We start from the raw sequence: 26,638 nt of genomic DNA, 5'->3' as shown, positions 1-26,638 counted from the left end.
ACACAACCACCAATTAGACTCCATATGTTTAGATTGTTGTTCTATTCATTCTTAATTATCTTAGCCGAGTGATGGAAAAATAAAATAAAAAATTATCTAACTCTGAATATCAAAGCATCACCAATCATACCTTTTCCTTTCTTCTGGGTCCCTGGAGTTAATTTCACCTTGTGTCTGTGGGCGAACAAACAACTCATTAGCTCTCACTAACAACTCATTAGCTCTCACTTCACTTACACGCATATTTTCTCTTTCTTGCTCCTTCTCTCACACAAACGCCATGGTCCTTGAGAATAGTACTTGTGATGCACATACTTGTAGTTTGAGAGTGCCGTGTAGGGAGCACAGACTGGCACAGAGAACAGCAGCACGTCTTCAGGATGAGGCTGCCCAGTCAGAGAGTTCAATAGATCTTCTGCTTCCTGGTGAGACGGAAAACAAGTATGGTTACTAAATTATATGAGAGGAGTAAACTGAACAACGGTTTGACATGCATTTCTATCTATAAACATCCCTTGAACAGAGAAGGATATCGACAAGGAGTAGGCCTATTTCATGATGTTTGTCTGACTTTCTGGGAGGCTTGTTTGTCTAAACAAATTGATTTCTTTACCGTTTGAGGTGTGTTTTTTGTGATCATACACCTCAAAGAGTTCATTCATAAATCCCTTTTTTCCCCCCAAGTGGATTTTTTGCACCTAATTTTTTTATTTATTTCAAGGGCATTTAAAGAACTTTCAGGGTTAATTTATCCTGGGCCTTGTGGTGTGTACCGATAGATGGATGTAACCATGTGAAGGAACCCACCTCTACTCCAGGGTTGTCCTGATCCACATCATCTTCCTGAAAGGGAGGAAACAGATGTTAGTAACTCTGCTTTGAGTTCATATGCAAATGTGGTGTCACCACGACACAACCTTTCCCATACCGCCAGGCCCGCCTTTCCCATACCGCTCGTACCCATCACAACACTTCGGTTCTGCAGCTGTGAGGCTACTGGGGTAGCAGATCTATTTAGTATTCAGCAGGAGAGTGTGACACCTCCTCACCTTGTCCTCCTGTTCAGCAGCAGCACCTCCTTCCACTCCGGGCTGTCCCTCCACCACCGCCACCTCCTCCTCCCCCCCTTCTGTCCTCACTGGGTTCGTCCCGGCTGCCTCCACGCTACAGGGTTTCTGAGGCGGCTTCTGAGGGGCTTTCCTGACAGGCTCCTCTTTGCCCTTTCCCTTCTTCCCCTTCTTCCCTTTCACCACCTTCACCTTAGCGGCACCAGCAGACTGGAAGACAAAGGGTAGTGGATGTTTCATGGTAATGTTAAGGTTATAGTAATATTAATGTCATGGTTTATACCACAGTCAGGTCCATAGATATTTGGACGACACAATTTTCATCATTTCTTGCATCCAAATCGGGTGAACGGTGTAGGAATCACAACAGTTTGTATATATACCCTTTTTAAAGTGCTCAGCTGTTCCATGGCCAGGTGTGCGTTATTCCCTCATTTACAAGGAGCAGATGAAAGGTCTAAAGTTAATTTCAAGTGTGGTATTCAACTCTCAATATGAGGTCCAATCAAGAGAAGACTTCTCCATAGTGAATAAAGAGGGTTCACCACAAAAACAGGTTTGCCAAAACATCTAAGAAAGCCTCTACAGTTCTGGAACAACATCCTATGGGCAGATGAGCCAAAGATCGACTTGTACCAGAATGATGGGAAGAGAAGAGTATGGAGAAGGAAAGGAACTGCTCATGATCCAATCATCAGTGAAGCATGGTGGTGGTATTGTTATGGTGTAGGCATGTATGGCTGCCAATAGAACTGGTTCCCTTGTATTTATTGATGATGTGATTGCTGACAAAAGCAGCAGGATGAATTCTCAATTCTGAAGTGTTTATGGCAATATTATCTGCTCATATTCAGCTAAATGCTTCACAATGCAGATGGACAATGACCCGAAGCATACTGCGAAATCAAAAGTTTTCTAAGGCAAAGAAGTATTAAAAGTGACAATTTGATTGATGATTGTTAGTTTGTCCAATTACCTTTGGTCCCATAAATAGGGGGGTGCAATGTTCACCTGATTTGGATGTAAATACCCTCAAATTAAAGCTGAAAGTCGGCCCAAATTATGAAAATTGTGCCAATGTCCAAATATTTATCTACCTAACTGTATGTTATAGTAAACATCATAGCAGCTCAGTAGAGCTTGAATTAGAAGTATAACATTTGAGATTCTTGGCAACTGTTCTGTGGCAAGGACAACTGTAATGGTATGTTGATTTAATTATGCTTAGTCTTAAAATGTTAAAGCTGCATTAACAATTTTCTGACCACTAGAGGGCAAAACGAAAACCATGTCACGTACAGTATGAACATAAAACTGCCGTACTAGCAGTCTTGTTGTAACAAAGATTCACCAAAAAATTAATGCTGTTGTACTAACGAATGCCGTTATTGACAATCAATTAATCAGAAACGACCCCCCCCCCCCCCTTTCATGCATGCATGATGGAACATAATATACAGATCATATGCATTTGAATTTTTTATTGTAGCGTGTATAGGGACGAAATGCCAATGGATTAAGTATAATATGCGTCGCAGGCTATTACTAGCCTCCCAGGAATTGGCCTAGACCACTCTAAAACCATACTTATATTCACCACGGTATAAAACGAGAATGTATGGATGGAAAAAATATTCCTTGCATCCATAGCTATAATAAATAGTTATAGCCCTGCAAACAAGGTGAGCGACTCCCACCGTTTACAACGGTGGCGGTAGCTACTACAGGATGGGGCTAATCCGTGGCGTCCAATGAGTTAAACAAGGTAGGTAAACATAATAGTGTTCCGACAGCACAATATTGATGTAATCAAGAGATTTGTAGAATTATTTATACATAAAAACAATTATTTTAATATATACGTAAATGCATAGGTGTTAGTACTATTATTGTCCTGTGAAGTCCTGTCTATTATTATTGTATTGTGTGTTATGTTTTATTTTTTTTTATATTTCACGTAAAAGAAAAGAAAGAAAATTAAAAATAAATTATCAAAATATATATAAATGCATAGGTTTATAAAATAGGTGAAGCTAAAGTAGGGCTGGGTGATATGGAAAAAAATCATATCGCGATAACGATATGATAATTTTATTTTATTTCTTGATATCGATAATTATCGAATTGTTATAAGTATAAAAAGAATTATATAAAAAAAAAAAAAAGCTTTTTTTTTTAACAACAGATGTATGTTTATTTTGCAGCAATTCTTTGTCATTGTCATCTTTAGTGTTACATCCCCTCACACTCCAGTTCTCAGGCTGCAGCTGGTTTAAAAGCTAAGGTAAACCGGCTTCTCTGCTGGCTGTGGCTCCAGAGGAGTTGAACAGTTCTGGCTCTGCTCGTTTATTTTCGATCTTTTGGCGCTTTTTTGGTGGACAAACCACCGCACATGTGCACTGTGACTCGTGACTGGAGTCTAGTTCTGCTAGCACACATAGCCTACTGTGTACAGACGGTTTCAAAATGTATTTTAAATTAGAAAGCAAACAAAATAAATGGACAAGAGAAAAAGAAATCTGAATTTGGTCAGTATTGTCATTTGGACAAGCAAAGCCATTACTTTAAGTTGCAGGCAAGAAAGACAAGTCTGTCCACTGTCTCTGGTTTTAAAACTGCCCTGTTGCAGGTATAAAAAAAAAAAAAAAAAACGATTTTTTTTTAAAATTTCGATATTCGATATCGATTATTAAAATATATCGCGATATTTATCGTTATCGTTATATCGCCCAGCCCTAAGCTAAAGCACAGGCCAGGTGTTGTCCTCCTCACCCCAAGCAGCTGCATCATCAGTTCTCGGTCCTCCTCATCCTGGTCCTTGTACTTCTCCTTCATCTTCTTCAGCTTGTTCTTCAATCACACCACAGGAGAAAAAAACTGAGTTGAATAACTTATATATGTCCACGTACAATTACAAACAGGGAAGGGACCTACATATTCATATTGCAAAAGATCCCTGCCAGTTACACATTATGCTCAACAAACCAGGCTGAGGTTGAAAGCATATCAGATAATCAGGCAGACGGCATAACATAGTGCTGCTTCAAAGGTACAGAAAGCAACACCTCCTCCACACTGTGCAGCTGCCAATGACAGCAGATACACACAGAGACACACAAATATCGGTGTATAATAATATTGAGATTGACACCAAATTCCCTGATGTCAGAAATTGATATTGAGTTGAGTTTATTTGATCTCAAACAATCAACCATATAAAAATAAAAATGATAAACTAAAGAAACAAATTTACAATGAAATCTTACATTCTTCATTAAATGATAAATGAGTTTGAGAAGGAGCAGAAGGAAGCTTAATGCTTATCTAGTCCTGGCCCTTTCTCACAATATCATACATAAACAAAATCTCTTACAAACATAAAATAACAAACAAAATAAACATGAAAATAAAAAAGAATAACCCAAATAGAAATAAAAACATAAAATAACAATTTTAGAGCTCCTCATTTTTGTACTCATCAATGAGAGTTCTATTTTTATCTATTTTTTAACTGATAAATATTACATGATGTTCTTTCTCACCTTCTGACCCCTCTTCAGAAGTGACTGGGAAGCTGCTGCTGTTGCTGCTGCTCCTCCTCCTTTTTTAGAAGCCTGATTGGCTGGAGGGCCAGCAGGTGTGCGCTCAGACTTCTCCTCCGCGTCAGTCTGTGCTTCAGAACCATCATGTGTCTGCTTCTTCTTCCCGTCTCTAAAGAGGAAAAGAGAGAGAGAGTAGATCTGAGAGAACTGGACATCATTCATTGATATCTGGTCTTAGGGACCCCTACCGGAGAAGCACTTTGTTGTTTGATATGATGTAATACATAGATGCATGTTGTTCATAGATGTGAGTTGTTTAATTGTATATAATTAAAGGTGGTGATACACTGGGCAACATGATAGGTCAATGTGGTTGCCAACAGGAAATAAAGTGAGACATACATTATATACAATAGAATGTATCTGTGCAACAAGAGGTTGCCATAGAATGAATCAGTATGAACCTGTTGAGACAAAAATGTTGCCCAAAAGACCAGTATATCACCACCCTAATAGGGCTGAACAATCTGTAAAAATAAATATATATAATTGCGATAATTATGACTAATGTTGCAATTGCGATATGATTCACGATATTAGGAGGGAATGATAGATTGGCATCATTATTCTCACTTTCATTGAAATTATCTTTGCAGTTCACCAAACAAAGATGTTTTCTTAAGTCTGTAATAATAATAATACTCTTTATTTGTATAGCACCTTTCATACAAAATTGCAGCTCAAAGTGCTTTACAACAGAAAATGAGCACATAAAGTGCAGACATATAAAATCTTTTTTTCACATTAGGATCTAACATCCCAATAGGCCACCATGTTTATGGTTCGATTCAGTTTTAAAAATAGACAATAATAAAAAGAATAAGATAGCATAGACAGAGTAAAATAGTACAATAGTGCAGTGCAATCAAATAGTAGAATATAACAGGCATAAAATGAGCACATAAAGTGCAGACATATAAAATAAGAAAAATTGTACAGTGCAATCAAATAGTTCTGGATTACTGTTTAACAGTTTAAAGTCGTCTTTACCTTCTGTTTGGTATCCACAGTTTAAAACCTGACAGTCTTCCCTCCTGTTTGATACCCACTTTGACCCTTCGAACCTCCCACTCAGGGCAAACCTCCCTCTAAGGGCATAGTTCCCTCTCTCAGGGCGCAGTTCTAGGCCTGGGTCCTACACAGTTTTAAAGCCTGACAGTCTTTATTCTAGCTTGATACCCACACAGTTTAATACCTGACAGTTTAGAATTTGTAATAAAAAGTAATATAGAATGGACAGAGTAAAATGATGCAGCAGTGCAATAAGGTAGTTCTGAATGACTGTTTAACAGTTTAAAACAGTCTTTACCTTCCCTGTTTGATATCCAGTTTAGAACGTGACAGTCTTCCTTCCTGTTTGATACCCACTTTGACCCTTCAAACCTTCCTCTCAGGGCGCAGTTCTAGGCCTGGGTCCCCCACACAGTTTTAAAAACCTGACAGTCTTTTTTCCTGCTTGACACTCACATAGTTCGATACCTGACAGTTTAGAACAGTTTAAGGGGCCGTGTCCACAGATAGCGTTTTTTTCAAGGCGGACCGCTTTGAAAATCAAAAATATGCATGCCCAGAGCGTTGGACCTCAATCTGCTTGAGTCTCGCGACTCCCGCGGCTCCGCCACTTGCTTGATTTTGATTGGTCGGTCGAAAAAAGTGACCTTGATGAGCGGCGCTCCTCTCCAAAAGTTGAACTATTTTCAACTTTATGCGCTGGGATCACTCCGCCCAAAAACGCTAGCCGCAGAGAGCGCTAAAACGCGAGGCGCAGCGCTGGGAAAAGGAGCGCGCCTGTCGCGTCTTTAGCATAGAAATTAATGACAGAAAGGAGCTGGCAACTCATAAAAAGCTGGCTGTGGACACGGCCCCTCAGAGGTCATAAAAGAGTAAAATAGAATGGACAGAGTAAAATAGTGTAATCAGTACACTCAGCAGCGGAGTGTATTAAAAGGCTATGGTGAATTAGTACGTTTTTAGCTTATTTTTGAAGATATTTAGAGATCTAGCTTCCCTAATGTCCATAGGTAGTGTGTTCCATAACCTTGGTGCATAGTTTGCAAAGGCTGCATCCCCGATTTTCTTTAGGCTGTGGTTGGGAACCTTCAATAGACCAGTAGTAGATGATCGCAATTAGGGCTGTACCGAATAGTTAGTAGCTTCAAACTCATAATGTTGACATTCGAATTATAAATCAACATTTGAATTTTTTATTTTGAATACATTTACATTTTTCTATATATATATAATATATATTTTTTTATGTGTCTATTCATTCTGTTTAAACCAATGAGGTTTTTCTTCACAGTTGCAGATAAAGATTAGGCTACACTAATATTATACTATTATAGTATAGGACTCGTCATAAACATTTTAATAAAACATTTATCATAAATTATGTAGCCTATCTGCATCCGCTTGGCACTCAGCGCTCCATCAAGACGTCACCATCACTTTCGTACCAACCGTGCCCTTATTGGATTATTTATGTTGACAAAACTGATGAGTTATATTCATTAAAGAAAGTTGATTAGGTGGTGCAGTGGTGCAGTGGGCAAGGCATTCACCACCAATGCTGGAGACGCTGGGTTCGAGCCCAGCTCTCCACATTGTTTTCAGTTTGGCTGGTCATCCGTACTAATACAATTGGCAGTATTAGGGGGAGGGAAAACTGCGGGGTGGGGATCGGACGTTGTGGACAGCGACTCCTACAGGTCGGTTTGTGCGCCTGCGCAGTAGAATCAAGAAGCGATGGGGGCGGCGCCCCTCCAAAGCGCAGACCCCTGACGCTGAAAGATCACGCCGCGCAGGTGAAAATATGCGACTGCTGCTACCTCGAGTATCGGAGGGGACTCGTGCTATGTATGGCTTCGTCCACATTGCAGCCGGCTTGTGGGAGGCAAGAAACAGCGTTCGAGACAGGGGAGGGTTGAATTGGACTATACGAAATTGGGATGGGAGAAAAATAGAAAATGGGAGAAAGTGGATAAAAAAATAAATAAAGTTGATTTAATAATTTTTTTTGAATACTTCAATAGAAGCTTTGAATGTTAAAAATGTATATAAGGAGGAGTATTTTGACACCATATCCACTTCCTTTAATTTGTGCTAAGCTAGGCTAGCTTGCAGCCAGATAGCTTTCTACTGAACACACAGAGAGGTAACCGGTATCTATCTTCTTGTCCAACTCTGGGGAAGACTGTAAGTGCATTTTCCATAATGTTGGCGTGCCCCTTTAACATAATGCAGCTTCCTGTGATTTGGATATTGTACTCTGCCATATTGCAAAGGCTTTTTTCAGCCCTGGATATAATGCAGATGATATAAAAACCTATGATAATCATTCTAGGGGCGCCCTCGTGGCGCATACCATAGTGCCTCGCGCACCTACGCGGCCGACCCGGGTTCGATCCCAGCTCCCGTCGTTATTTGTCGCATGTCCTCCCCACCTCTCCTCCCGTTCACCCTCTCCTCTGTCGGTCCTGCGTGGCCAAATAAAGCTGTAAAAAATGCTAAAAAAAAGAATTAAAAAAAAAGAATAATCATTCTAACATTCTCTCGCTGTGCTGCTAACCTCTAGCTATAACACTGACGAAGGAATAAGAATTCCGAAACATGTTTGTTTCAGGCTGCCATTAAATACTTGAACCTGAGAGTGCTGGTCCAGCTTCCCTGCTTCTTTTTTATAAACCTCTAGTCTAGTGAATGAAATAATAGTGGAACTATACTGTACTTATACTGTGGGAAACACAGGGAACTAGAGTGCGGTGTGCATCGCTGCAGGCCTCGTGTGGTGTTGTGTTTCTGTTCCATTATCTCACCTTCTCTGCTTCGCCGACATGTGCTTCGTCACCTGCGCGTCTGAATCGGCCTGGAGGGGAAAATAAATGCTAACATTACCATAAAGTACCATTAATTATCATACTTCAGGAAATGTTTATGTCCTTTCTTAGGGGAACTGTTGCTGATCTATGAATAACAACAACTGACCTGAGCAGCCACTTCCTTTTTGAATCCAGCATTCTGAATGCCCCTGGAAAAGAGTGAAACAAATCTAGTTTGTAGTTTGTCAGATTCACCACAGTAAATAATAAAGATTATTATTATGAATATCAATCATGAATTATATAAATATTATTTGTATTGTTGTTATTATAAAATAAATAGCATTATTATCAGATAGCAATAGTAACAACAACAACAACAATAATGTCATATTGACGTATAAGAATAACAAAATAATAATAATAAAAAATATTAAATTAGAATTGTCTATGGATATAGAATTCCATAGCTAATGGGAGAATAGCTGACCGGGGATCTTCCAGCACTGATATAAATGGTCTGAATTTATATACTGTAACACTTTTATCCAAAGCGCTTTACAACTTGTGCCTCACATTCATCCATTTACTCACACATTCACACACCGACGGCGGCGGCGACCATGCAAGGTGCCAACCTGCTCATCGAGATCAGTTAGGGGGTTAAGCATCTTGCTCAATGACACTTCGACACGCTGCCAGGAAGAACCGGAATCGAACCGGGAAGAACCAGAATCGAACCGGGAACCTTCCGACTACCAGACGACCGATGACAGGTGAGAATATTACCTGGTGGACTGTAAATGGGAGAGGGAGATGGTGGTGTCTGGAAAACTAATCTCTCCACTTCCTCCATCCTTCTTCACCTCGGCTTCCATCCCTTCCTCTTTATCCTCCTCTTCTTCCTCTTTCATCTCCTCGGGAACGGGGGCTAGTTCTTTGCTTGCTCCGTCTTCCTCTTCTTCCTCCTCCTCCTCATCATCATCATCATCATCATCCTCCTCCTCCTCCTCCTCTTCCTCCTCATGTTCCTTCTCTATCTTCACCGTCTCTCCATTCTTCTCTCCGTCCCCTCCTCCTTGCTCCTCGGCGTCTCCTTCGTTACTGCTGTCGTCTCCTGTGGGAGCGAAGGAGACGGCTCACACCCGATTCTACCCAGAGCTCTGAGCCTGAAGGGGCTCGTCAAGGTAAGTAGCGTTAGGCCTTAATTAACTCTACAGGAGAACAGAAAGTGTCTTCTTGTTTGTGTGATGAGTCCATTAATTAATATCCTCTATTTTGTGTTGATATTGTGTAATGAGTCCATTAACCGATTCGCGGCCAATCACGTATATATACGTGATTGGGCGCCATCCTTAACACATTGAGTGCCACGCCCCTTCTGGGAAGTGACCCCTTCCGTGCCGCCCATTAAACCCATGTAAACGTAGTTCTAGTTTGTAGAGTTAAACCTATATTTTATAGTATAGCTATGGGTATAATAACGCCCTCGAGTCTCAGTGAGCTGCTTCTGGTCAAAGTGCAAAACGTTTCATCCATACATTTCCGTTTTATACCGTTTTTAATATGAACATACAGATCCAGCACTGAAAAATAAAACCTCTGCTGCTCCTCTGCTGCTACTCCACCACTCCACGGGCAAAACTGATTTTGTGACTCCTATTGTTCTGGACCGGGCCAGATTTCACACCTCCACTGCCTCCCACTGGGGAGACTTTTTCATCATAAATTTGTATTAGTCCCAAACGCCCCAGCTCCATCCGATTCCTTCGCTTTTTTCACTGTTTACTTATCATGCATTGCAACACTAATATATGGGCAGTACCCAAAGTCAGACTGCCCCAAACCCACTTATTAAAAATTATCTTGGGGGTCTGAGGGCAGTCCCTGGGGGAGCACTTAAGTGAAGTACCCTCCCTTTGTTCACTTTGGAAGCCAGACACCAGCCCCCGAAATATAACACCTGAGTGCTAGTTCTAAAGTGGCAGAGGAGCAGCAGAACAGCAGCAGAAGGGATCTGAATTGTCAGTGCTGCATCTGTAGTCCGGCCGCTTCTGAGCAATTCCAGGGAAAAGACACGAAAACAGCGTTTTTGTGTAATTCAATAAACACGTTGTCATTTTTCCCCCGATTATCGGATCTTCCTGAAATCAACGATAGATCATCATTATTATCCTTCGTCGTGCACGCATGCAATGTGATTTAGACCGGCGCGCCAACACATTGGCAATCAATGTGTTAAAAGGCCAACCCAGTATATATACGTTACCACTCGGTTTTGCTTTTATTCCATTTTAATATCCTACTCAATGTCACAGAGCTGTATTTTGGCTGGAAACGGCCTATCGGGACTCCGAAAGTGCAGTACCGGCCAGATCCTGGTATTGGCGCTGTCTCGATAATGCAGTTTCCCCTGTTGCAGACCGGGTGTCACGTTTTTTTTCTTTTCCGTTAGCCTAAAGCTATGGCTTTACCAGATACACTGCTATTTGGCGCTGCTGACTGACGTCACCACAGCGTAGACGCCTGGCTTTAGTCACAGACCTAGGATCAGATTTCCCTTACATTCCATAAGCTTAACAATTCGTACAATGGGAAAATAACTGACCCTGAATCTGTGGCTAGTATCTCTCTGATGGTCATAACCATTAATCTCTAAAGCCAACCACCATTTTTGATTTGATTTGATTTGAAGTCTTTATTTCGAACATGCAATGAATACAACAAACAATAACAAAAAAAGCAAAACAACTCAATCTGCATGTTCGAAAAGGAGTAGGAAGAAGTATACACTTATTTAATCCTACCCCTTTTCCACTACTCAAATGAGTGTACTATTTTAAACATAAAAAAGAAAAGAAGAAAAAAAATATATATATATGCAAAACAAAAAATATATATGTATAAAATAAAATAAAATAGAAAACAAAATAAAAATGTAACACCCGTGAATATCAAGTCCCTTCCTCATACCTGTACCTTGTGAACATAATTTCCTTATACATCAGTTTGAATTGTCTCATGTTTGGACATTGCTTTAGCACCACATTTAGACTGTTCCACAGTTTCACTCCACATATCGAGATGCAGTGTTTTCTCATGGTAGTGCGTATGTTTAGCACCTTTAAATTGTGTTCTCCCCTCAGATTATAACCCCCCTCCCTATCAAAGAACAATTCTTGAATGTTTCTTGGAAGTGCATGACTTTTTGCTTTATACATTTAAAAGCAACAATCACATTACCATATTTGTATTTATATTTTAAATCGTATAACGTTATTTCGCTGCATATTAAATCACTGTAAATACTAATGTAAATCATTGTTTCGTTGTAGATATTGTGTATAGTTTATAACGTTAATATTGTTTTTACATGACGTTAGTAGCTAGCTAGCTTGCTAGCCAGCATTCCCGAAACTAACATGCCCAGATTTAAAATGGTTCTCTCTCTCCTCTTTGTATACGTTTGTCCTCACAAACAAAGTATTCTGCCAGGGAACTTATGGACACGACAGTAGTAGTAGTTATAAGGTTTTTGAGTTTGTAAGGTTAACGTTAGTTAGCTATCGTGGTAGCCCCTTTCGTGACTGTGATGCACCGAGTGCATCACAGTCACGAAAGGGGCTACTATCGTATCAACATGCCGTGACGTGTAGCTAGCTAGTTAGCTTGCTAACCGGCATGATGCGTGTGCAGTGTTTGCCCCACAGGTCTGAGAAGAGGACCTGCACATTTTACTCGTTCCCGAAACTCCTCTACATGCCCAGATTTAAAATGGTTCACGACAGTAGAAATAATGCTACGTAATAGCATTTAGCGGGGTAATGTTAACGTTAGCTAGCTAGCTTGTTACTATGACCCGTGACGGGGATAAGGCGACAGCCTAACAGACCAATAGCATAGCGTACTGAACAACAGGCTGCCTAGTGGTAAATGTAGTTCTTTTTTTTTTACGACAAATTAAAAACCTTATAACTACCTTTGTTTCAACCAAAAATGCTTAAACAATCATGTTAGTGGTAGAAGGGAACTCATTTTGTGCAAAAATGGAAAGCTTGCCAATGTTCATGCGGCAGAATTGTTACAATAGCCAATAATCCATTTCCCCAATGATAAATCTCTATACGGGTGGAACAACAAGTGACGTCAGACTACACCTCCCTATATTGTGTTGATATTGTGTGATGAGTCCATTAATATCCTCTATATTGTGTTGATATTGTGTGATGAGTCCATTAACTCATTCAGCGCCAGGGGTCGCCGTCTACCTTCTGGCTAGAACGTCATCGCTTTAATCAATGGGGAGACTGCGAAATTTGCGAGTGCTTAAAATATATCTATATTATAGCTATGGGTCTAATAACACTGTTGATTGTCAGTGAGTTGCTTCTGGTCAACATGCAAAAAACAGATTGTTTTTTCATCCGTACATTTCCATTTTATACCGTTTTGAATAGGAGTATAGTTTTGGTGATTCTTAGTAATCCCAGGAAAAGACGTGATAATAGCGTTTTAGTGGAATCCACTTATCACGTTTTCATTTTTCGCCTGATTATCAAATCTTCCTGAAATCAACGCTAGATTATCGTTATTATCCTTCCTCATGCAAGAATGAAATGGGGCTTGTATTTGACAATGATATACAGTATTTTGTTAATTTGATTTAACCCCAAATGCCATGTATACCCTTCCACCCCCAAGCCTTCATGTAGAATCAGATCAACTATTGTCTTTCATCCTGTGTGTAGCTATAGTGTGTGTGTGTGTGTGTGTCCCATACCGATCAGCTCCTCTCCGTCATCTAGCAGATCAGCAGTGCTGGATGTCACCTGCTCCATGTCCTCATCAATAGTCTTCACCTTCCTCTCTCCACGGTGTCTAAACACACACTGCTCATCTACCTACACACACACACACGCACACATACAAATGTTTATATTGATTGTGCCATTGTTGACACTCAAAAGTGTCATCAAAAACATACCATGCCACTCCAACATGGATCAGAGATCAGAGATTTTATTTGCCATGTATGGACGAATCCACATTGGAATACAGGTACAGAGCAATAGTGTGTCTACAACTAAACCAATACAGGAACAGAGCAGACACAGTACAAAAGAACATGGACAGTAAGAACACAGACAGTATAAAAGGACAAATGCTGGCGGTCAGGTGGCGTAGCGGAGATTGCGTTCGTCACCAACGCTGGAGACACTGGATTCGCCTGTTCGAATCCAGCTCCCGGCGTTGTCACCAGCTTGGCTGGCCGTTCACACTAATACAATTGGCAGTATTAGAGGGTGGGAAAGCTGGCGGGGTGGGTCCGGGTCGTTGTAAACAGCGACTCCTACAGTTCGGTCGGGGCGCCCGCTCAGCGCGGATAGGATCTAAGGGGGGTAGTGTGATCCTTCCACACGTTACACCCTCTCAGTGAGAGTCCGCGCTGCCAGGTGAAAAGAAGTGGTTGATTGGCTAGACGTGTGTCGGAGGAAGCATGTGATAGCCTTCACTCTCCCAGACCGACTGTGGGGGGTAAGTGCGCAGCGACCAGGAAGGGGATTGGGAATTGGCATAACGACTAACATTGGGATGGGAGAAAATCGGAGGAAAAAGGAGGGGGAAAAAAAATAAAAAAAATAAAAATAAAAGACATGCTAAGGTTAAGATCAACATCCCCTAAAGTGCATATCATAGTAAAGTGCGTAATGCACAGACACACAAAACAGCACTTCCACAACCTGACTAGTAACACACCAAATAAAAATATTAAATAACATACAAATCTAGCATTTGGTCTTTGAGTTATTCAGGCTGCGCACAGCACTGGGGAAGAAACTTTTAGTAAACCGAGAGGTAGAGCATGTGATAGAGCGATAGCGTCTGCCCGAGGGGAGGGGGACAAATAGGCCTGCGGCTGGATGACCAGAGGGGTCGTTGATAATGCCATAGGCAGATAGGAGCCGTGTTGTGAAGTGAAGCAAATTATAGTGTTTACCTTGAAGAGGAAGCTGAAGCCCATCATCAGGTAAGAGGGCGGCATGAAGTTCTTCTTCCCTGTGGAGATGGAAATCACCTGTAAGTGGCCTGTCATACATCAGTGTTAGGTGCACCTTCACATGTAAGTGGCCTGTCATACATCAGTGTTAGGTCGCAGTCGCAGGTGGATTCCCGACTTCCTGTCCAACAGGTCTCAGCGGGTGAAGCTGGGGAAGAGCATTTCCAGCTCTAGGTCCACCAGCACCGGTTCCCCGCAGGGCTGCGTCCTGTCCCCACTACTGTTCTCCCTGTACACCAACAGCTGTGTCTCTCTCCACCCCTCGGTCAAACTCCGGAAATTTGCTGACAACACCACCCTGGTGGGTCTCATCTCCAGGGGGGATGAGTCGGCCTACAGGAGGGAGATCGAGAGGCTGCAGAGCTGGTGCAGCTGCAACAACCTTGAGCTCAATGCTCTAAAGACAGTGGAGATGGTAGTGGACTTCCGGAGGAAAGCAGCCCTGCCACCTCCCATCATACTGGGAGGCACCCAGGTGGCCTCCGTGGAGGCATGCCACTTTCTAGGCATGACCATCTCCCAGGATTTGAAGTGGGAGCAAAACATCATGGGCCTGCTTAAAAAGGCCCAAAAGAGGATGTTCTTCCTCCGACCATGATGGCCCAAAATACACGGCCATCATCGAATCAATTCTCACCCACTCCATCATCTCCTGGTTCCCCGCTGCAGCGGCAAAATATCTCGCCAAGCTGCAGCGGGGGTGATTCGCTTCGCGGAGAGGGTGATCGGCTGTGCCCTGCCCTCCCTCAGGTCCCTGTACGACTTCAGGGGGCTGAAGAGGGCAAGAAAGATCATGGCCGACCCCTCCCACCCCCGGCCACAGCCTCTTCACCCTGCTCCCCTCTGGGAGAAGTCAGAGGGTCCCAAAAGCTGTGAAAGCTCGTCACAGACTGAGTTTTTCCCCCTCAGCCGCCAGGCTGATCAATGCCTCAGGTCCCCCGCCCCCAAGTGACACTGGCACAATAACAATGACTCTGGCAAAAATACTGCACTGGGACTGACCTGTAACTCTGCACTTTACCTTACACTGTATACACTTATATATATATATATTTATTCAAATTATTAATCCTTCACTGCACTGTCCTTGTCCCGTGTCTGTTGTTGCTGTTTGTTATGTGGAAAAAAGATCTATGTAAAAATGCATATACTGTAATTGCCATAACAATTACCAATGTGTTTACACATATGGCTCATTAAAGGAATCTGAATCCGTTAGGTGCACCTTCACATGTAAGTGGCCTGTCCTACATCAGTGTTGGTGCACCTTGACCTGAGGGGTTCCATACCTCTGATCATGAAGCTTCCAGTGGTCAGGTATTCTCCAGTGGGAGCCGTTTTGGACACCTGTCCCAAAGACAACACTCAGGATCAATTAACAGAACATTATTTATCTTTTGGTTGAAGGATATTCTTTTTGACACATTTCTGCTTGTTCATTTATTTAATTTGATGTATCTATTCATTTCTGTAATAAAACTGTTCACTTGTTGCAGAAATGAATAAACATCTGACCACAACATCTGACCACCACACCCACACCAGCCAGCCAATCGCATGGAAGGGTACCGATGACTCACCTGATGATGGTGGACCCACCATGCACTGGTGATGACCTTGGCGTCCCAGGCAGCACTGTAGCACACGGACATAGTGCCCGCCTCCGTCAGGCTGCGGGGAGGGATTGGAATACCTGAGAGAGGGAGGGGGAGAGAGAGAGAGAAGAGCAATAGAAAATAATGGGGGAAAGAAATTGAGGATATATACTGTATAAGAAAAAGATATAAGAGCTGAACGCTGGTGGCCAGTTTTACCTGAGGGGTTTTTGATCACACAGCTGGTTGCTCCGTGGAGGTCAGCGTGAACATAGATATCACCTGAATACACAAATGCTCTTCATTAGAGGTTAAGCTAGCACTGTGTTGTAGGGCGAGCATGTGTGTCTGTCTCTGTGTGTGTGTGTGTGTGTGTGTGTGTGTGTGTGTGTGTGTGTGTGTGTGTGTGTGTGTGTGTGTGTCAGTGCATGTGAGCGGATCGGAGTGCTCGAAAAATCCGCTCTTCGCTCTAGACGTCTGGTTCCACTCCCATCCGCTCATGTTGGCCCACCCCCCCAAGTCGCTCACCGCTCACCTTCATTTACGAAACAAGCGCTCCCCGCGCCACATCGCTCCACAGAATCTTTTTTTTCTTTTTTTGGAGCATGATGTCAATTCGCTTGATTTGACCAAACTACAACAGTCTACACCCCTTGGGCCCCTTAACAATTGTTTGTATTGAGCCGTATTGTAATTGTACCCATTCTGCAATGTTAAATAACGTTGTTTATCCATTCACTACCTCTTCTAAGTGATGGTAGCTCGCCTAGCCACAATGCTATGGTCGCGGCCATTCACGTTAGCATGTAAGCTAACGACAACAACAATGGCGGCATATACTTTTGTCTAACAGGATGTGAGTGACGGTTCACCCTTCTCATTGGTTGAAAATGGCCTTCATGTTTGTACATCGCCACCTGTTGCTTTGGCATTGTACTACATGTATATTACATCAGTGTTAAACCACTGTGAGCGGCCCGGAGCGGATTGGAGCGGAGGAGAACTCTCGCTCCGGACGTCGCGCCGACCCATTTTAAAACCCACTCCTCGCTCACGTCAAAACCGCCCGCTCCCCGCGCCGCTCACATGCCCTGGTGTGTGTGTGTGTGTGTGTGTGTGTGTGTGTGTGTGTGTGTGTGTGTGTGTGTGTGTGTGTGTCTAAACAAGTTTATCTCTTACCGGCCCTTAAGTAGCGCTTCACGATCATCTCGTTCTGCTGCTGGTCCCGTCCTGCGATGACCAGGTAATTCTCTGAGCTGATGAACCACAAGAACTTCTCAAACCTGACGAGGGAGAGGAGAGGGAGAGAGAAAGAGAGAGAGCAATGGATATCGGTATTTTTCCATGGAATATACAGTACAGTAGAATGTGTCAATGCATTGGTAGAATATAATGAGGTTAGTATTGATTGTTATATTTCGCAATAGCTCTGCGCTCTGCTCTATATTGGGATATTCCCTGTCACCTACTGTGACCTTGAAAGTGTCCTGCCACAATGCACCTACACCTGTCCGGCCACGCCCACTTCCACCCATGTATTTAAGCGAGGGGTGTGACCGTACTTCTGCTCTTCCCTCATCTTTCACTCTTGGAAGTCCGTGGCTACAAGCACACTTCAGAAGCGAAAAGAGAATTATTAGCTTAGATTTAGTTTTATGTTGCTGTCCTTTTTTCCAAGTTGGAAAATGACATCACCACCGGGACCTGGGAACTACCGTTCAGGTCTCCACCAGCACCAATGTCGCGACCTCCTCCGTGCGCCGCGGAGGTTCCCTGACTCCACGTTTGTGGCAGGAAGGCGAGCCTCAGCGGCGCGCAGAGCTGGGTGCGTGCCGCCCGGCAGCTGTCGAGCGCCCCTCCCCAGTGAGGTGGCCTTCCGGCTCCAGCGTCCCCACGAGAGACAGTCGGCTGGTCCGATGGTGTCTTTGGTGGGTGACAACTTGCGGCGTAAGCTCTCCGCCTCTGCTCGCTCCCGTCACGTGGCGGTGAGCAGCGGGGGTGGGTGGTCTGGCGGCAGTGCTCAGTACGCAGGACCGGATGCGTTCGGTTCTGCGGAACAGCTGGCCCCGAGGGGGGGTTCCCCCGTTGCCTCTCCATTGCATCTGATGAAAACTGAAAATTATATGGAGGGGGTAGGGGAATTTCTCTTCGACGCCCCGGCGGAATCAGAGCCCCAGGCTCTGGTTTCACACCGGGAAGCCTCGTACTCGGAGACTGGGTTGAACTTACCAACTCCGTGGCGAGACGCCCCTTCTACAGCGTCGGGCTTCAGCTCCCACCTATCAAGTGGTTCAGGCTACCCGTGCGCGAGGGATGCGAGCAAGGCGGAGGAGAGAACGCAGGGAGAGCTGCAGGCTCTCTTCCCTGAGCTGATGGTGGCAGCTGAGTGCGCTAATGGTATTCCATTACCGACGCCCCTGCCGGCACCTGTTCCCGACGACATGGGAGGCAATGCGTTCCAACGCCACCCGCTGAGGGAGCCGAGCATTGTGTGCCCGGCCTTCCCAGCCATGGGCGCCTACATGACTCGGGACAGGAATCGTCAGCCTGACCCCCGCCTACCTGCCTCTTTCACGCAGGTAGAGGGTCTGGTCCAGGGTCTAAAGGACGGCGTGCCATGGCTTGACAACCCGATGGCAGCCGTCCTTTGCCCTGAGATGGTGTGGGAGCCCCGGAAGAAGCCTCTTCCGAAGGGGAGGTCGGCCCGGCAGCTACATCGCCTCGACACAGAGCCTGGCGGCGTCCTCTTAACATCACGCAGCTGGCACGCTTCCAGTCGGGGCTGATGGTGGGCGGGGAGGACCTGGACCCAGAGGAGCGATTCTTCCACGTGCAGGCGTTAGGTGCCATCCTGCACCTAACCCAGCTACAGGCCATAGCTGCGGGGAATATGCTCGACCTGGCTACCCTGACTCAGCAACACCTGTGGCTGGAGCAGGCATCGTTGGACGAGCGAAGGAGACTACCCCTCCTCCTGGCCCCTCTCTCCGACGGTGGGCTCTTCGGCTCTGCCATCAACGAGGTGACGGTCGCCTGTAAGGAGATGGAGGAGCAGCGGTCGATCCTCGTCCAACACTTCCCCCGGCCCGGCTCCACGGTGACCAACCACCCACGGCGACCAACCACCCACAGCGACCAACCACCAACGGTGCCGCAGGGCTACAGCCAGCGCAGCCGCTGGCGCCAGCACCAGCAAGAAGGCTCGCCACAGAGGGAGAGAGTTCGACAGCGTACCTCGACAGCTACCCTGCGCCTGGGGGGAAAGGTAGGGACCTGTGAGCGCAAGCTGCACCCCCAAACCGACCCCCCCCCCCCCCCCCCTCCCGGGCCGTCTAGTGAGGACGCTCCACGCGCGGCGGAAGATGATGGCTCTGTTCCCCCTCTCCGGCTGTCATGTTTCCCACCCTATTATCCCCCCCCCCCCTCAAAATACTATGTTAACACTTTCAGTGCCGTTCACGTAGATCTACGGTTCTGTCATCCGATCGTTGAGTGCCGGAAACGTATTTGTCACGGTATTTCTTTTATTATCTATATCCATTCATAATTCAGCGGGGCACCATGTGCATACTGTTCTGAGTGTGTCTAAGCTGGCAGACAGTATTATACCGCCCTCTAACGCCTTCGGCCAGTAATGCACCCGGTTAGAAATGGGTTCGTTTATTTTCTATACCGAGCTGCGGCGAGTCCTAAACACTCCGGCAAAACACACGCTTATAGGGATGGCTTGGACAACTGACCCCGCCCGCCCGTTGAAGAGCAATGCCCAATAACGTCGGAGGGACGATCGCTGTGGATAACTGGAATGGCGATGAGATTATTGGATTCTTTTTTTTTCATTACTTCAGAGACCAGATAAGGACACAATATATGAAAGCTTGCTTTGATCTGATATTTATTTCTACTGCGATTGAAGCTATATTATGTTTGTGTGTCTGGCTGTTCTGCCGTTGGGATGCAGGGGGGGGGGGGGGTGCGCCAGTCTAAACCACATTGCATGCGTGCACCACAAAGGATAATAGTGATGATCTAGCGTTGATTTCAGAAAGATCCGATAATCAGGCGAAAAATTACAACGTGTTTATTGAATTACACAAAAACGCTGTTTTCGTGTCTTTTCCCTGGAATTGCTCAAAAGCGGCCGGACTATGTTCATATTCAAAACGGTATCAAACGGAAATGTACGGATGAAAAAATAATCTGTTTTTTGCACGTTGACCAGAAGTAGCTCAATGAGACTCGAGGGCGTTATTATACCCATAGCGATACTATACAATATAGGTTTAGTTCTACAAACTACAACTACGTTTACATGGGATTAATGGGCGGCACGGAAGTGGTCACTTCCCGGAAGGGGCGTGGCACTCAATGTGTTAAATAAAAAGTCCCTCTTTCGAGTGTGACGGTTTTTGTTATAACAAACGTGTGATTATTCACTGTATTTTGGGTATGCGTACGAAATAAGCAATGAGGGCCGCTGTCCTTTCTGTTTAAAGTATTATTAAGTATTATCGGGAAGCGTTTTTCTTGTATATGAGGAGAGTTACGCGATTCATGTGGGAACACGTTTTTTAAACAAACGTGTTGCTATTTGTGTTAGCTTTGCAAAGCAATGTACATTAGCACGTAGCCAAGGGCTTTTGTCCCTCTCTTCATCCCGCCGGTATGTCGCTTTACGTGATAAAGTGAAAAACATGGCGGGCAACAAGTTTTCCGCTTATGAAACAGAGCCATGAGTTTTCAGTGGACGCGCCTTTTAAACAGACGCGGCCTGCCCCCATTGTTAGTGGTTAGCTGTTGTGTTTTGGTTGTGCAATGCAATAAAGCAAACACGCTTGTATGTGCCTTTCATTTGTGACACTGGTAGCGGCTCTGTTTTCACCTCTTGCATGTTTCGTATTTACGTGGGGTTGGTTGGGGGGGGTGAGGATAAACCCGCCCCTTTGGATATGGTTATATCCTTTAAAATACTGACTGGATGGGGAGGACGTGGCTCAAAACGAGCGCACATCTTTCTCACTCGGAGTCCCTCGTGCGCTCTAGCGTCATCACACAAGTGCGTAGGATTCCGCCCAGTCAGCTCCCTCGACGTCGTCCCTCCCTCGTCACGGGGAGGAGGATTCCCCTTGCCCACACCAAACTTAGTGGGTGGGGCTGGGGTTCCCGGCCATTGTTAACGTCACAGGCTTTTACGTTTTCTTATTGGCCCGAGATCTGTCCATGAGTTGAGGTCTGCGTGGCAGGTCTCAACTCACGTTGTCAAATGTGAGCTCTCTCCGGGATAAACCTGGCGTCTTCCCCTCTCGTGTGAGCGGAATTTGTTACGGATGTTTTTTTCCCAGGCTGCGTATATAAACCCTGTGCGTCCTTTGGGACCGGGTCCCTCCTGTTTTTACCCAGACAGGGGGGAGAAACGTTGTGGGGGCTCTTTCTTGTCAGAATTCGCCCGCCACCGTTCTCGGGTTTTACGAGCCTACATATCAGCGCTTGGTCTTACGGGACCGGTATCAGCGCTGGCCCGGGCATGCTCTCAGGTGTTTATTTGAAACAACCTTCGGGGCCAGCACGCCCTGGTCTGTCCAACGGCATAAACGGCGTTTCTTAAGGTTTTTTTTCTCTACCGAGCGCCAGCTCACTAGACTAGCTCGAGGGCTCGTGTACATTTCCGGGGGGAAATGACGGGGTAGATCATACATCGACAGGGGGGTTTCACGCCCATTAGGTGGGCCACCGGGAGCTGTGCGTTCGCGTATGCAGACCGTCTTGGTGGCGCCTCCTGTGGTGTTTTTTTCCGAAACGTGTACCTATCCCTCTCTCCTTTGGAGAAGGGCGACAGCGTGAAAGGGCACGGGACTCATCCTGGTCGCGCCGGACCGGATCAGTTCAACCCGGTGCCCGCCGGGTCACAGATATGTTCCGTTAACCCAAAGGGCCCTGAGCTTTTCCGGGGGGAAAATGCCAGGGCGGGCCGGACGCCACAGGGGCTGATGTCATGAATGTTGTGTGTCATAACAAGGACGAGTTGAAAATGGGGGACCCCGATGTAAACAAGACAAACGTCTTCATCTGATCTGCATGCCCCTTAACAGTTGTGTGTGTTGAGCCGTACTGTATTGTACCTTCTCTGTAAAAATGTTAGAAAGTTCTCTCATTCATTTCACCCCTCCCTCCCCGCTTGCCCTTGTTACCTGTCGACCTGGGTTAACCCTTTTTTAAGCCTGTGCATACATTAAAAAAGATTTAATTTAATACAAATCTATACAATGAGTATGGGGCTGCAGCACTGCAGATATACCCTACTCCAATGATCCACATTCCACACAGACATTATTCGTTGCTGCACTTGCTTCCAGAGAAGGCTCCGTTGAAGTAGCACAGAGGATCTGTTGTGATTTTTGCACAATAAATATTCAACATTCTCTTTTGAGACTCCGCCTCAGACTCTTATCATTTGGCACTAAAAGCTAAACATTGTCACCGATATGGCTGTCCGCAACATGTCATTAATTGTGTACGCGAGGTGGTTCAGTGACAACGTTAACGTGAGCTAGGTTAGCTAGCATGAGCTACCGGGAGATGGAAAGACTAACTTTACTGGTGAAAATGTGATTTACGTTGAAATACTCGTTTGCCAACTTGCTGTACTTTGCTTGCAGGTCTGCAGCCATTATTGCTGGATTATGAATAGCCCCAACTTTAGCCAAGGTAACGTTATGGCTAAACCTTTAACGTTAGTTGATGCTAGCTTTCGGTTAGCTGTTCAATGCTAATAACACCACCAAGCGAACCCATCAGAGCTCCCCGTCAACACCGTTCTGTCGGGAGGATGGCATTTAAGAAAGTATCTGCTGTTAAAATGACAAACAGCATTGACACTTTAATTCACGGTCGGTTAAACACACGTTTGTTTTATAATGTTCACAGCAGACCGCAGTGTTGTTGATAAATTACGTGGGGCCGGGGGGATTTAAGTTCCGCAAAAAAAGGTTCCGCACCGTTGCAATCGTACGGTGCACAGCCCGTACTGTACCGGAGGACCACATTGACGCGGTACAGTACGTATCCGCGTACCTTTACACCCCTAATAGCCTCTATATACGCGCAGTTGTGTTTCCCGGTTTTTGAATGGGTTAAGGGAGCAACCTTTTCTGTTGGGATGGTTGTCTCCCCGGCATGCCCGCATATTTTATGACATCTGCCAACTGTGTCGAACTCTTTCTCTGAACCCCAATCCCACGGGATTAATAGACTGGCGGGGTCAGGGTTCGTGGCAAGGTCAGTTTACTGGCGGAGTCAGGGTCCGTGACTTTGTGCACGGCATGCCGAACACCCTCCCCTCCCCCCCGTCGGGATACTGTTTTTTTACAGTCAGCCCCTCTACGCGCTCCTGTGTAGTTCACAGTCCTCCGGGCGCAGGTCGAGCTTTACTCTTGTTACCTGTCGGCCTGGGTTAAGGGATCAATCTCCTCTTTTGGAGTGTTTGTCTCCCCGGTATGCCAGCTGACCACATGGGGGAAAGCCTCCTCAGAGAACTTCAGTGCCTCCTCCTCAGGGAGTTTTCAGAGCCTCCTCAGGAAGTTCTTCGGAGCCTCCCCCCCCCCCTCAGCGGAGCCTCCTCCTCGGAGAGAGAACCTCCTCCTCCGGGAGTTTTTCAGAGCCTTTTCCTCTGGGGGTCCTCGCGGCATGCCAGGCGGAGAAGGGCATTCAGCTGTTGTAGGCCCTGTCCGATGTGCTGGCGGTGTAGAGGGTGGTGTCACGAGTAAACGCCTGGAGAGGTATCGATGCCGCGGCCTCGTTGACCTCACCAGGTCCCCTTTGTCGGGTCCTGGCCCCTGGCCTCGGCGGCAAGCCTGCCTTGAGTGGCCTGGGGCTGGGACCTCCTTCGCGCCCCGCTGCTCCGACCGCGGGGTCGGGGTTTGGAATCCCGACCCCTCGGGACGCCTCGCGGGCAGCGTCGGGGTTTAACGACCCGACCCCACGAGGTGTGGAAGCGGTAACACGGGCTTACATTTTCACGTACGTTCCCTGGTGGCGGGCGGAGCGCGCAGTCAGATAGTTGCGGGCCCTTCTGTCCCGCGGTCTGCTCAACCTGTGCGTTTGTTGGGTGCTGTCCCCTCTTTCGCACAGTCGTTGTCCTGTTCCCCCCCCCCCCCCCCACCCCTCACTAGGGGGGGTAGGGGGGCCCGGACCCTCCCCGGTGTTCTGATGGTTGTAGGGGACCTCAGCGGGTGCATTTGTCGGGCTCTCCGCTCTGCTCCGCTCTTGTGTCCCAATATAGAGCAGAGCTATTGCGAAATATAACGAAGGTTATCCTATAACCCTAGTTATATGAGTAATAGCAAGCGCTCTGCTCTCACTCACTGAGGGCCCCTAATTGTCTTCCGAATAAACGGTCAAGACTAGGGAAGAGCGGAAGTACGGTCACACCCCTCGCTTAAATACATGGGCGGAAGTGGGCGTGGCGGGACAGGTGTAGGTGCATTGTGGCAGGAAACTTTCAAGGTCACAGTAGGTGACAGGGAATATCCCAATATAGAGCAGAGCGCTCGCTATTACTCATATAACTAAGGTTATAGGATAACCTTCGTTATGTTAAGGGTTAGAGGTGAGAGTGGATGAGTGACAAATATTACTGTACATTGTGTCAATGCACCAGTAGAATATAAAAGAGATTAATATAGATGGTAAGAAGATTCTGGGTCTTACCAGTACACTTTTCTGGCTTTCTGAATGGTTGTCACGGTCTGGACCTCTTTTAGTGTTTGCTTGGTCTTTTTCTCAGCAGATTTGAAAGCCTAGCATGACATGAAAGTGGAAAATAAGATAATAACATATTCTAAATCAAAAAGTACTAAAGGTTAGATGAGGAGTGTGAATGAATGCTGCCTCATCACCTTATGTGCTGCCTCCACGGTTTTCTGTTCCTTCTTTGCTGCGGTGCGTTTGTGGTCATAGTACCTAGGATGACAGAGAGGATTCAATCAGCTGTATCTAACCACCGCGGCATTCACTGGATGACTGCTTTTTCAACCGAGAAACCACTGTTTCTCGTGATGCCAGAGAAACAACTGTTTCTCAAGATGCCAGACCATGAGAATCTGTCGACTCTGTGGTTGGAGTGGGCGGATTAAAAAGGTCTGGACTCTGGCAAGTGTCAGCTTATAAAAGTCTAAAGTATACGCCTGGCTGTCCACTTCAACCTACTTCTTGGCATTGGCGTAAGCAGACAGGCTGAGATCCATGTCCACCAACATGGGCTTGTTCTTCTGTAGCTTGTTCTTCTGTCCTTTGTCTTTATTCTTGTTCTTCTTCCCTTTCTTCACCTCTTCAACCACCACCTCCTCCTCCTCATCTTCCTCCATGTCTTCCTCTGAAATGTATGGGTTCCTGGAAGGTAAAAAAATAAGTGGGTTTATTACAGTATCAGTTTGAGATTTAGTTTTTTAACCTTTGTCATTATGCCAATTGCCTTCCTGGTCGCTGCGCTGCCCTACTGTAGGCCTGGGGAGGGTGTAGACTTCGTAGGGACGACTGAGCAACGCTGGAATTGAACCCGGGTCTCTGTGGTGGTAGGCGAGGGCTTAGACCTACCCAGCCACACCAATTTGAGGGTTTTTAAGGGCGCCTAATTGGCCAACTGGAGACAGCTGGCAAAGGCTGAGTGTGAGTTGAGTATCCCGATGGAAACTTTACTGAATATTACACGTCTGCAATAACACAGAAGACACCATAGAAGTTTCAAGCTTGGCCCAATTGATTCAGGGGAAGCAACAGTTGCGATTGGAGGATCAAGAAAAGAGGGCAGGGTTTGGGATAGGTCAATGAAGTTGAGTCCAATGACGAGACATTGATTCACAGTACTTTTTAAGTCTCCATTTCAACAACGGCCCCTCACTTCAAAAGCATGGTGATGTGGTTGGTCTGCAGCTTCAGCTCCTTGATGGCGCAGGCCACAGGGTCTCCAGCGGCCTGGGCTTCCTTGACGATGGCGCCTATCTCGTTCCAGTCCACCTGGTTAGCCAGGGCGCTGCGGACCACCTGGAGGGCTCTCTCCACCATCGGCAGGTTCATCTCCACCAGCTCACCCTTCACACGGTCCACCTCCTGCAGGCAGCACGCAGAGAACACACAATTACATTCTCATCATCCGTGAACTGCGAGCGAGTTATATCAGCAGTTATTAATCAAGAATATATTTATCGGTTAAAGGGGCACTTCACCAAAAAAGCAATGTCGATTTATTTAGAACAGAATCTCACACACATCCAAAAACTCTAAAACTGTTTTCCACACATTAATTTAGTTTGACAGGTATGGAGAGTAAATTAGTTTGAATGTGGCCAACAGTGATATCCTCATGGACAATGATTGATGACATTTATTTAGTTAATTACATCTGCTTAGAGTTTTTGGATGTGTGTGAGATTATGTGCAAAAACTAGTTCTTTTGGCCCTTTAATAAACAGGCATATTAAACGATGAATGCTTATGACAGCTA

General features: G+C 45.6%; 1 protein-coding gene across 1 annotated transcript in view; it reads right to left on the bottom strand.

Annotated features, from left to right (window-relative positions):
* Positions 1-26,638, bottom strand: part of nemf (nuclear export mediator factor) — a 45,864-nt gene that overhangs the window by 1,130 nt on the left and 18,096 nt on the right. The window contains exons 12-30 of the mRNA XM_084310965.1: positions 26,036-26,244; positions 25,345-25,527; positions 25,035-25,098; positions 24,847-24,935; positions 17,320-17,423; positions 16,360-16,422; positions 16,126-16,238; positions 15,835-15,892; positions 14,486-14,544; positions 13,268-13,388; positions 9,277-9,604; positions 8,654-8,696; positions 8,485-8,534; positions 4,610-4,778; positions 3,840-3,917; positions 1,050-1,277; positions 808-843; positions 316-422; positions 131-174 (exon numbers count right to left, since the gene is read on the bottom strand). Coding sequence (XP_084167091.1) covers positions 131-174; positions 316-422; positions 808-843; positions 1,050-1,277; positions 3,840-3,917; positions 4,610-4,778; positions 8,485-8,534; positions 8,654-8,696; positions 9,277-9,604; positions 13,268-13,388; positions 14,486-14,544; positions 15,835-15,892; positions 16,126-16,238; positions 16,360-16,422; positions 17,320-17,423; positions 24,847-24,935; positions 25,035-25,098; positions 25,345-25,527; positions 26,036-26,244 — 2,146 coding nt within the window. The remainder of the gene's footprint in view (positions 1-130; positions 175-315; positions 423-807; positions 844-1,049; positions 1,278-3,839; positions 3,918-4,609; positions 4,779-8,484; positions 8,535-8,653; positions 8,697-9,276; positions 9,605-13,267; positions 13,389-14,485; positions 14,545-15,834; positions 15,893-16,125; positions 16,239-16,359; positions 16,423-17,319; positions 17,424-24,846; positions 24,936-25,034; positions 25,099-25,344; positions 25,528-26,035; positions 26,245-26,638) is intronic.

Source organism: Notolepis coatsorum (assembly GCF_963971535.1).
Source record: "Notolepis coatsorum genome assembly, chromosome: 3".
NCBI lineage: Eukaryota > Metazoa > Chordata > Actinopteri > Aulopiformes > Paralepididae > Notolepis > Notolepis coatsorum.
The sequence above is the reverse complement of the archived record's forward strand: the minus strand, read 5'-3'. Positions and strand labels throughout refer to the sequence as shown.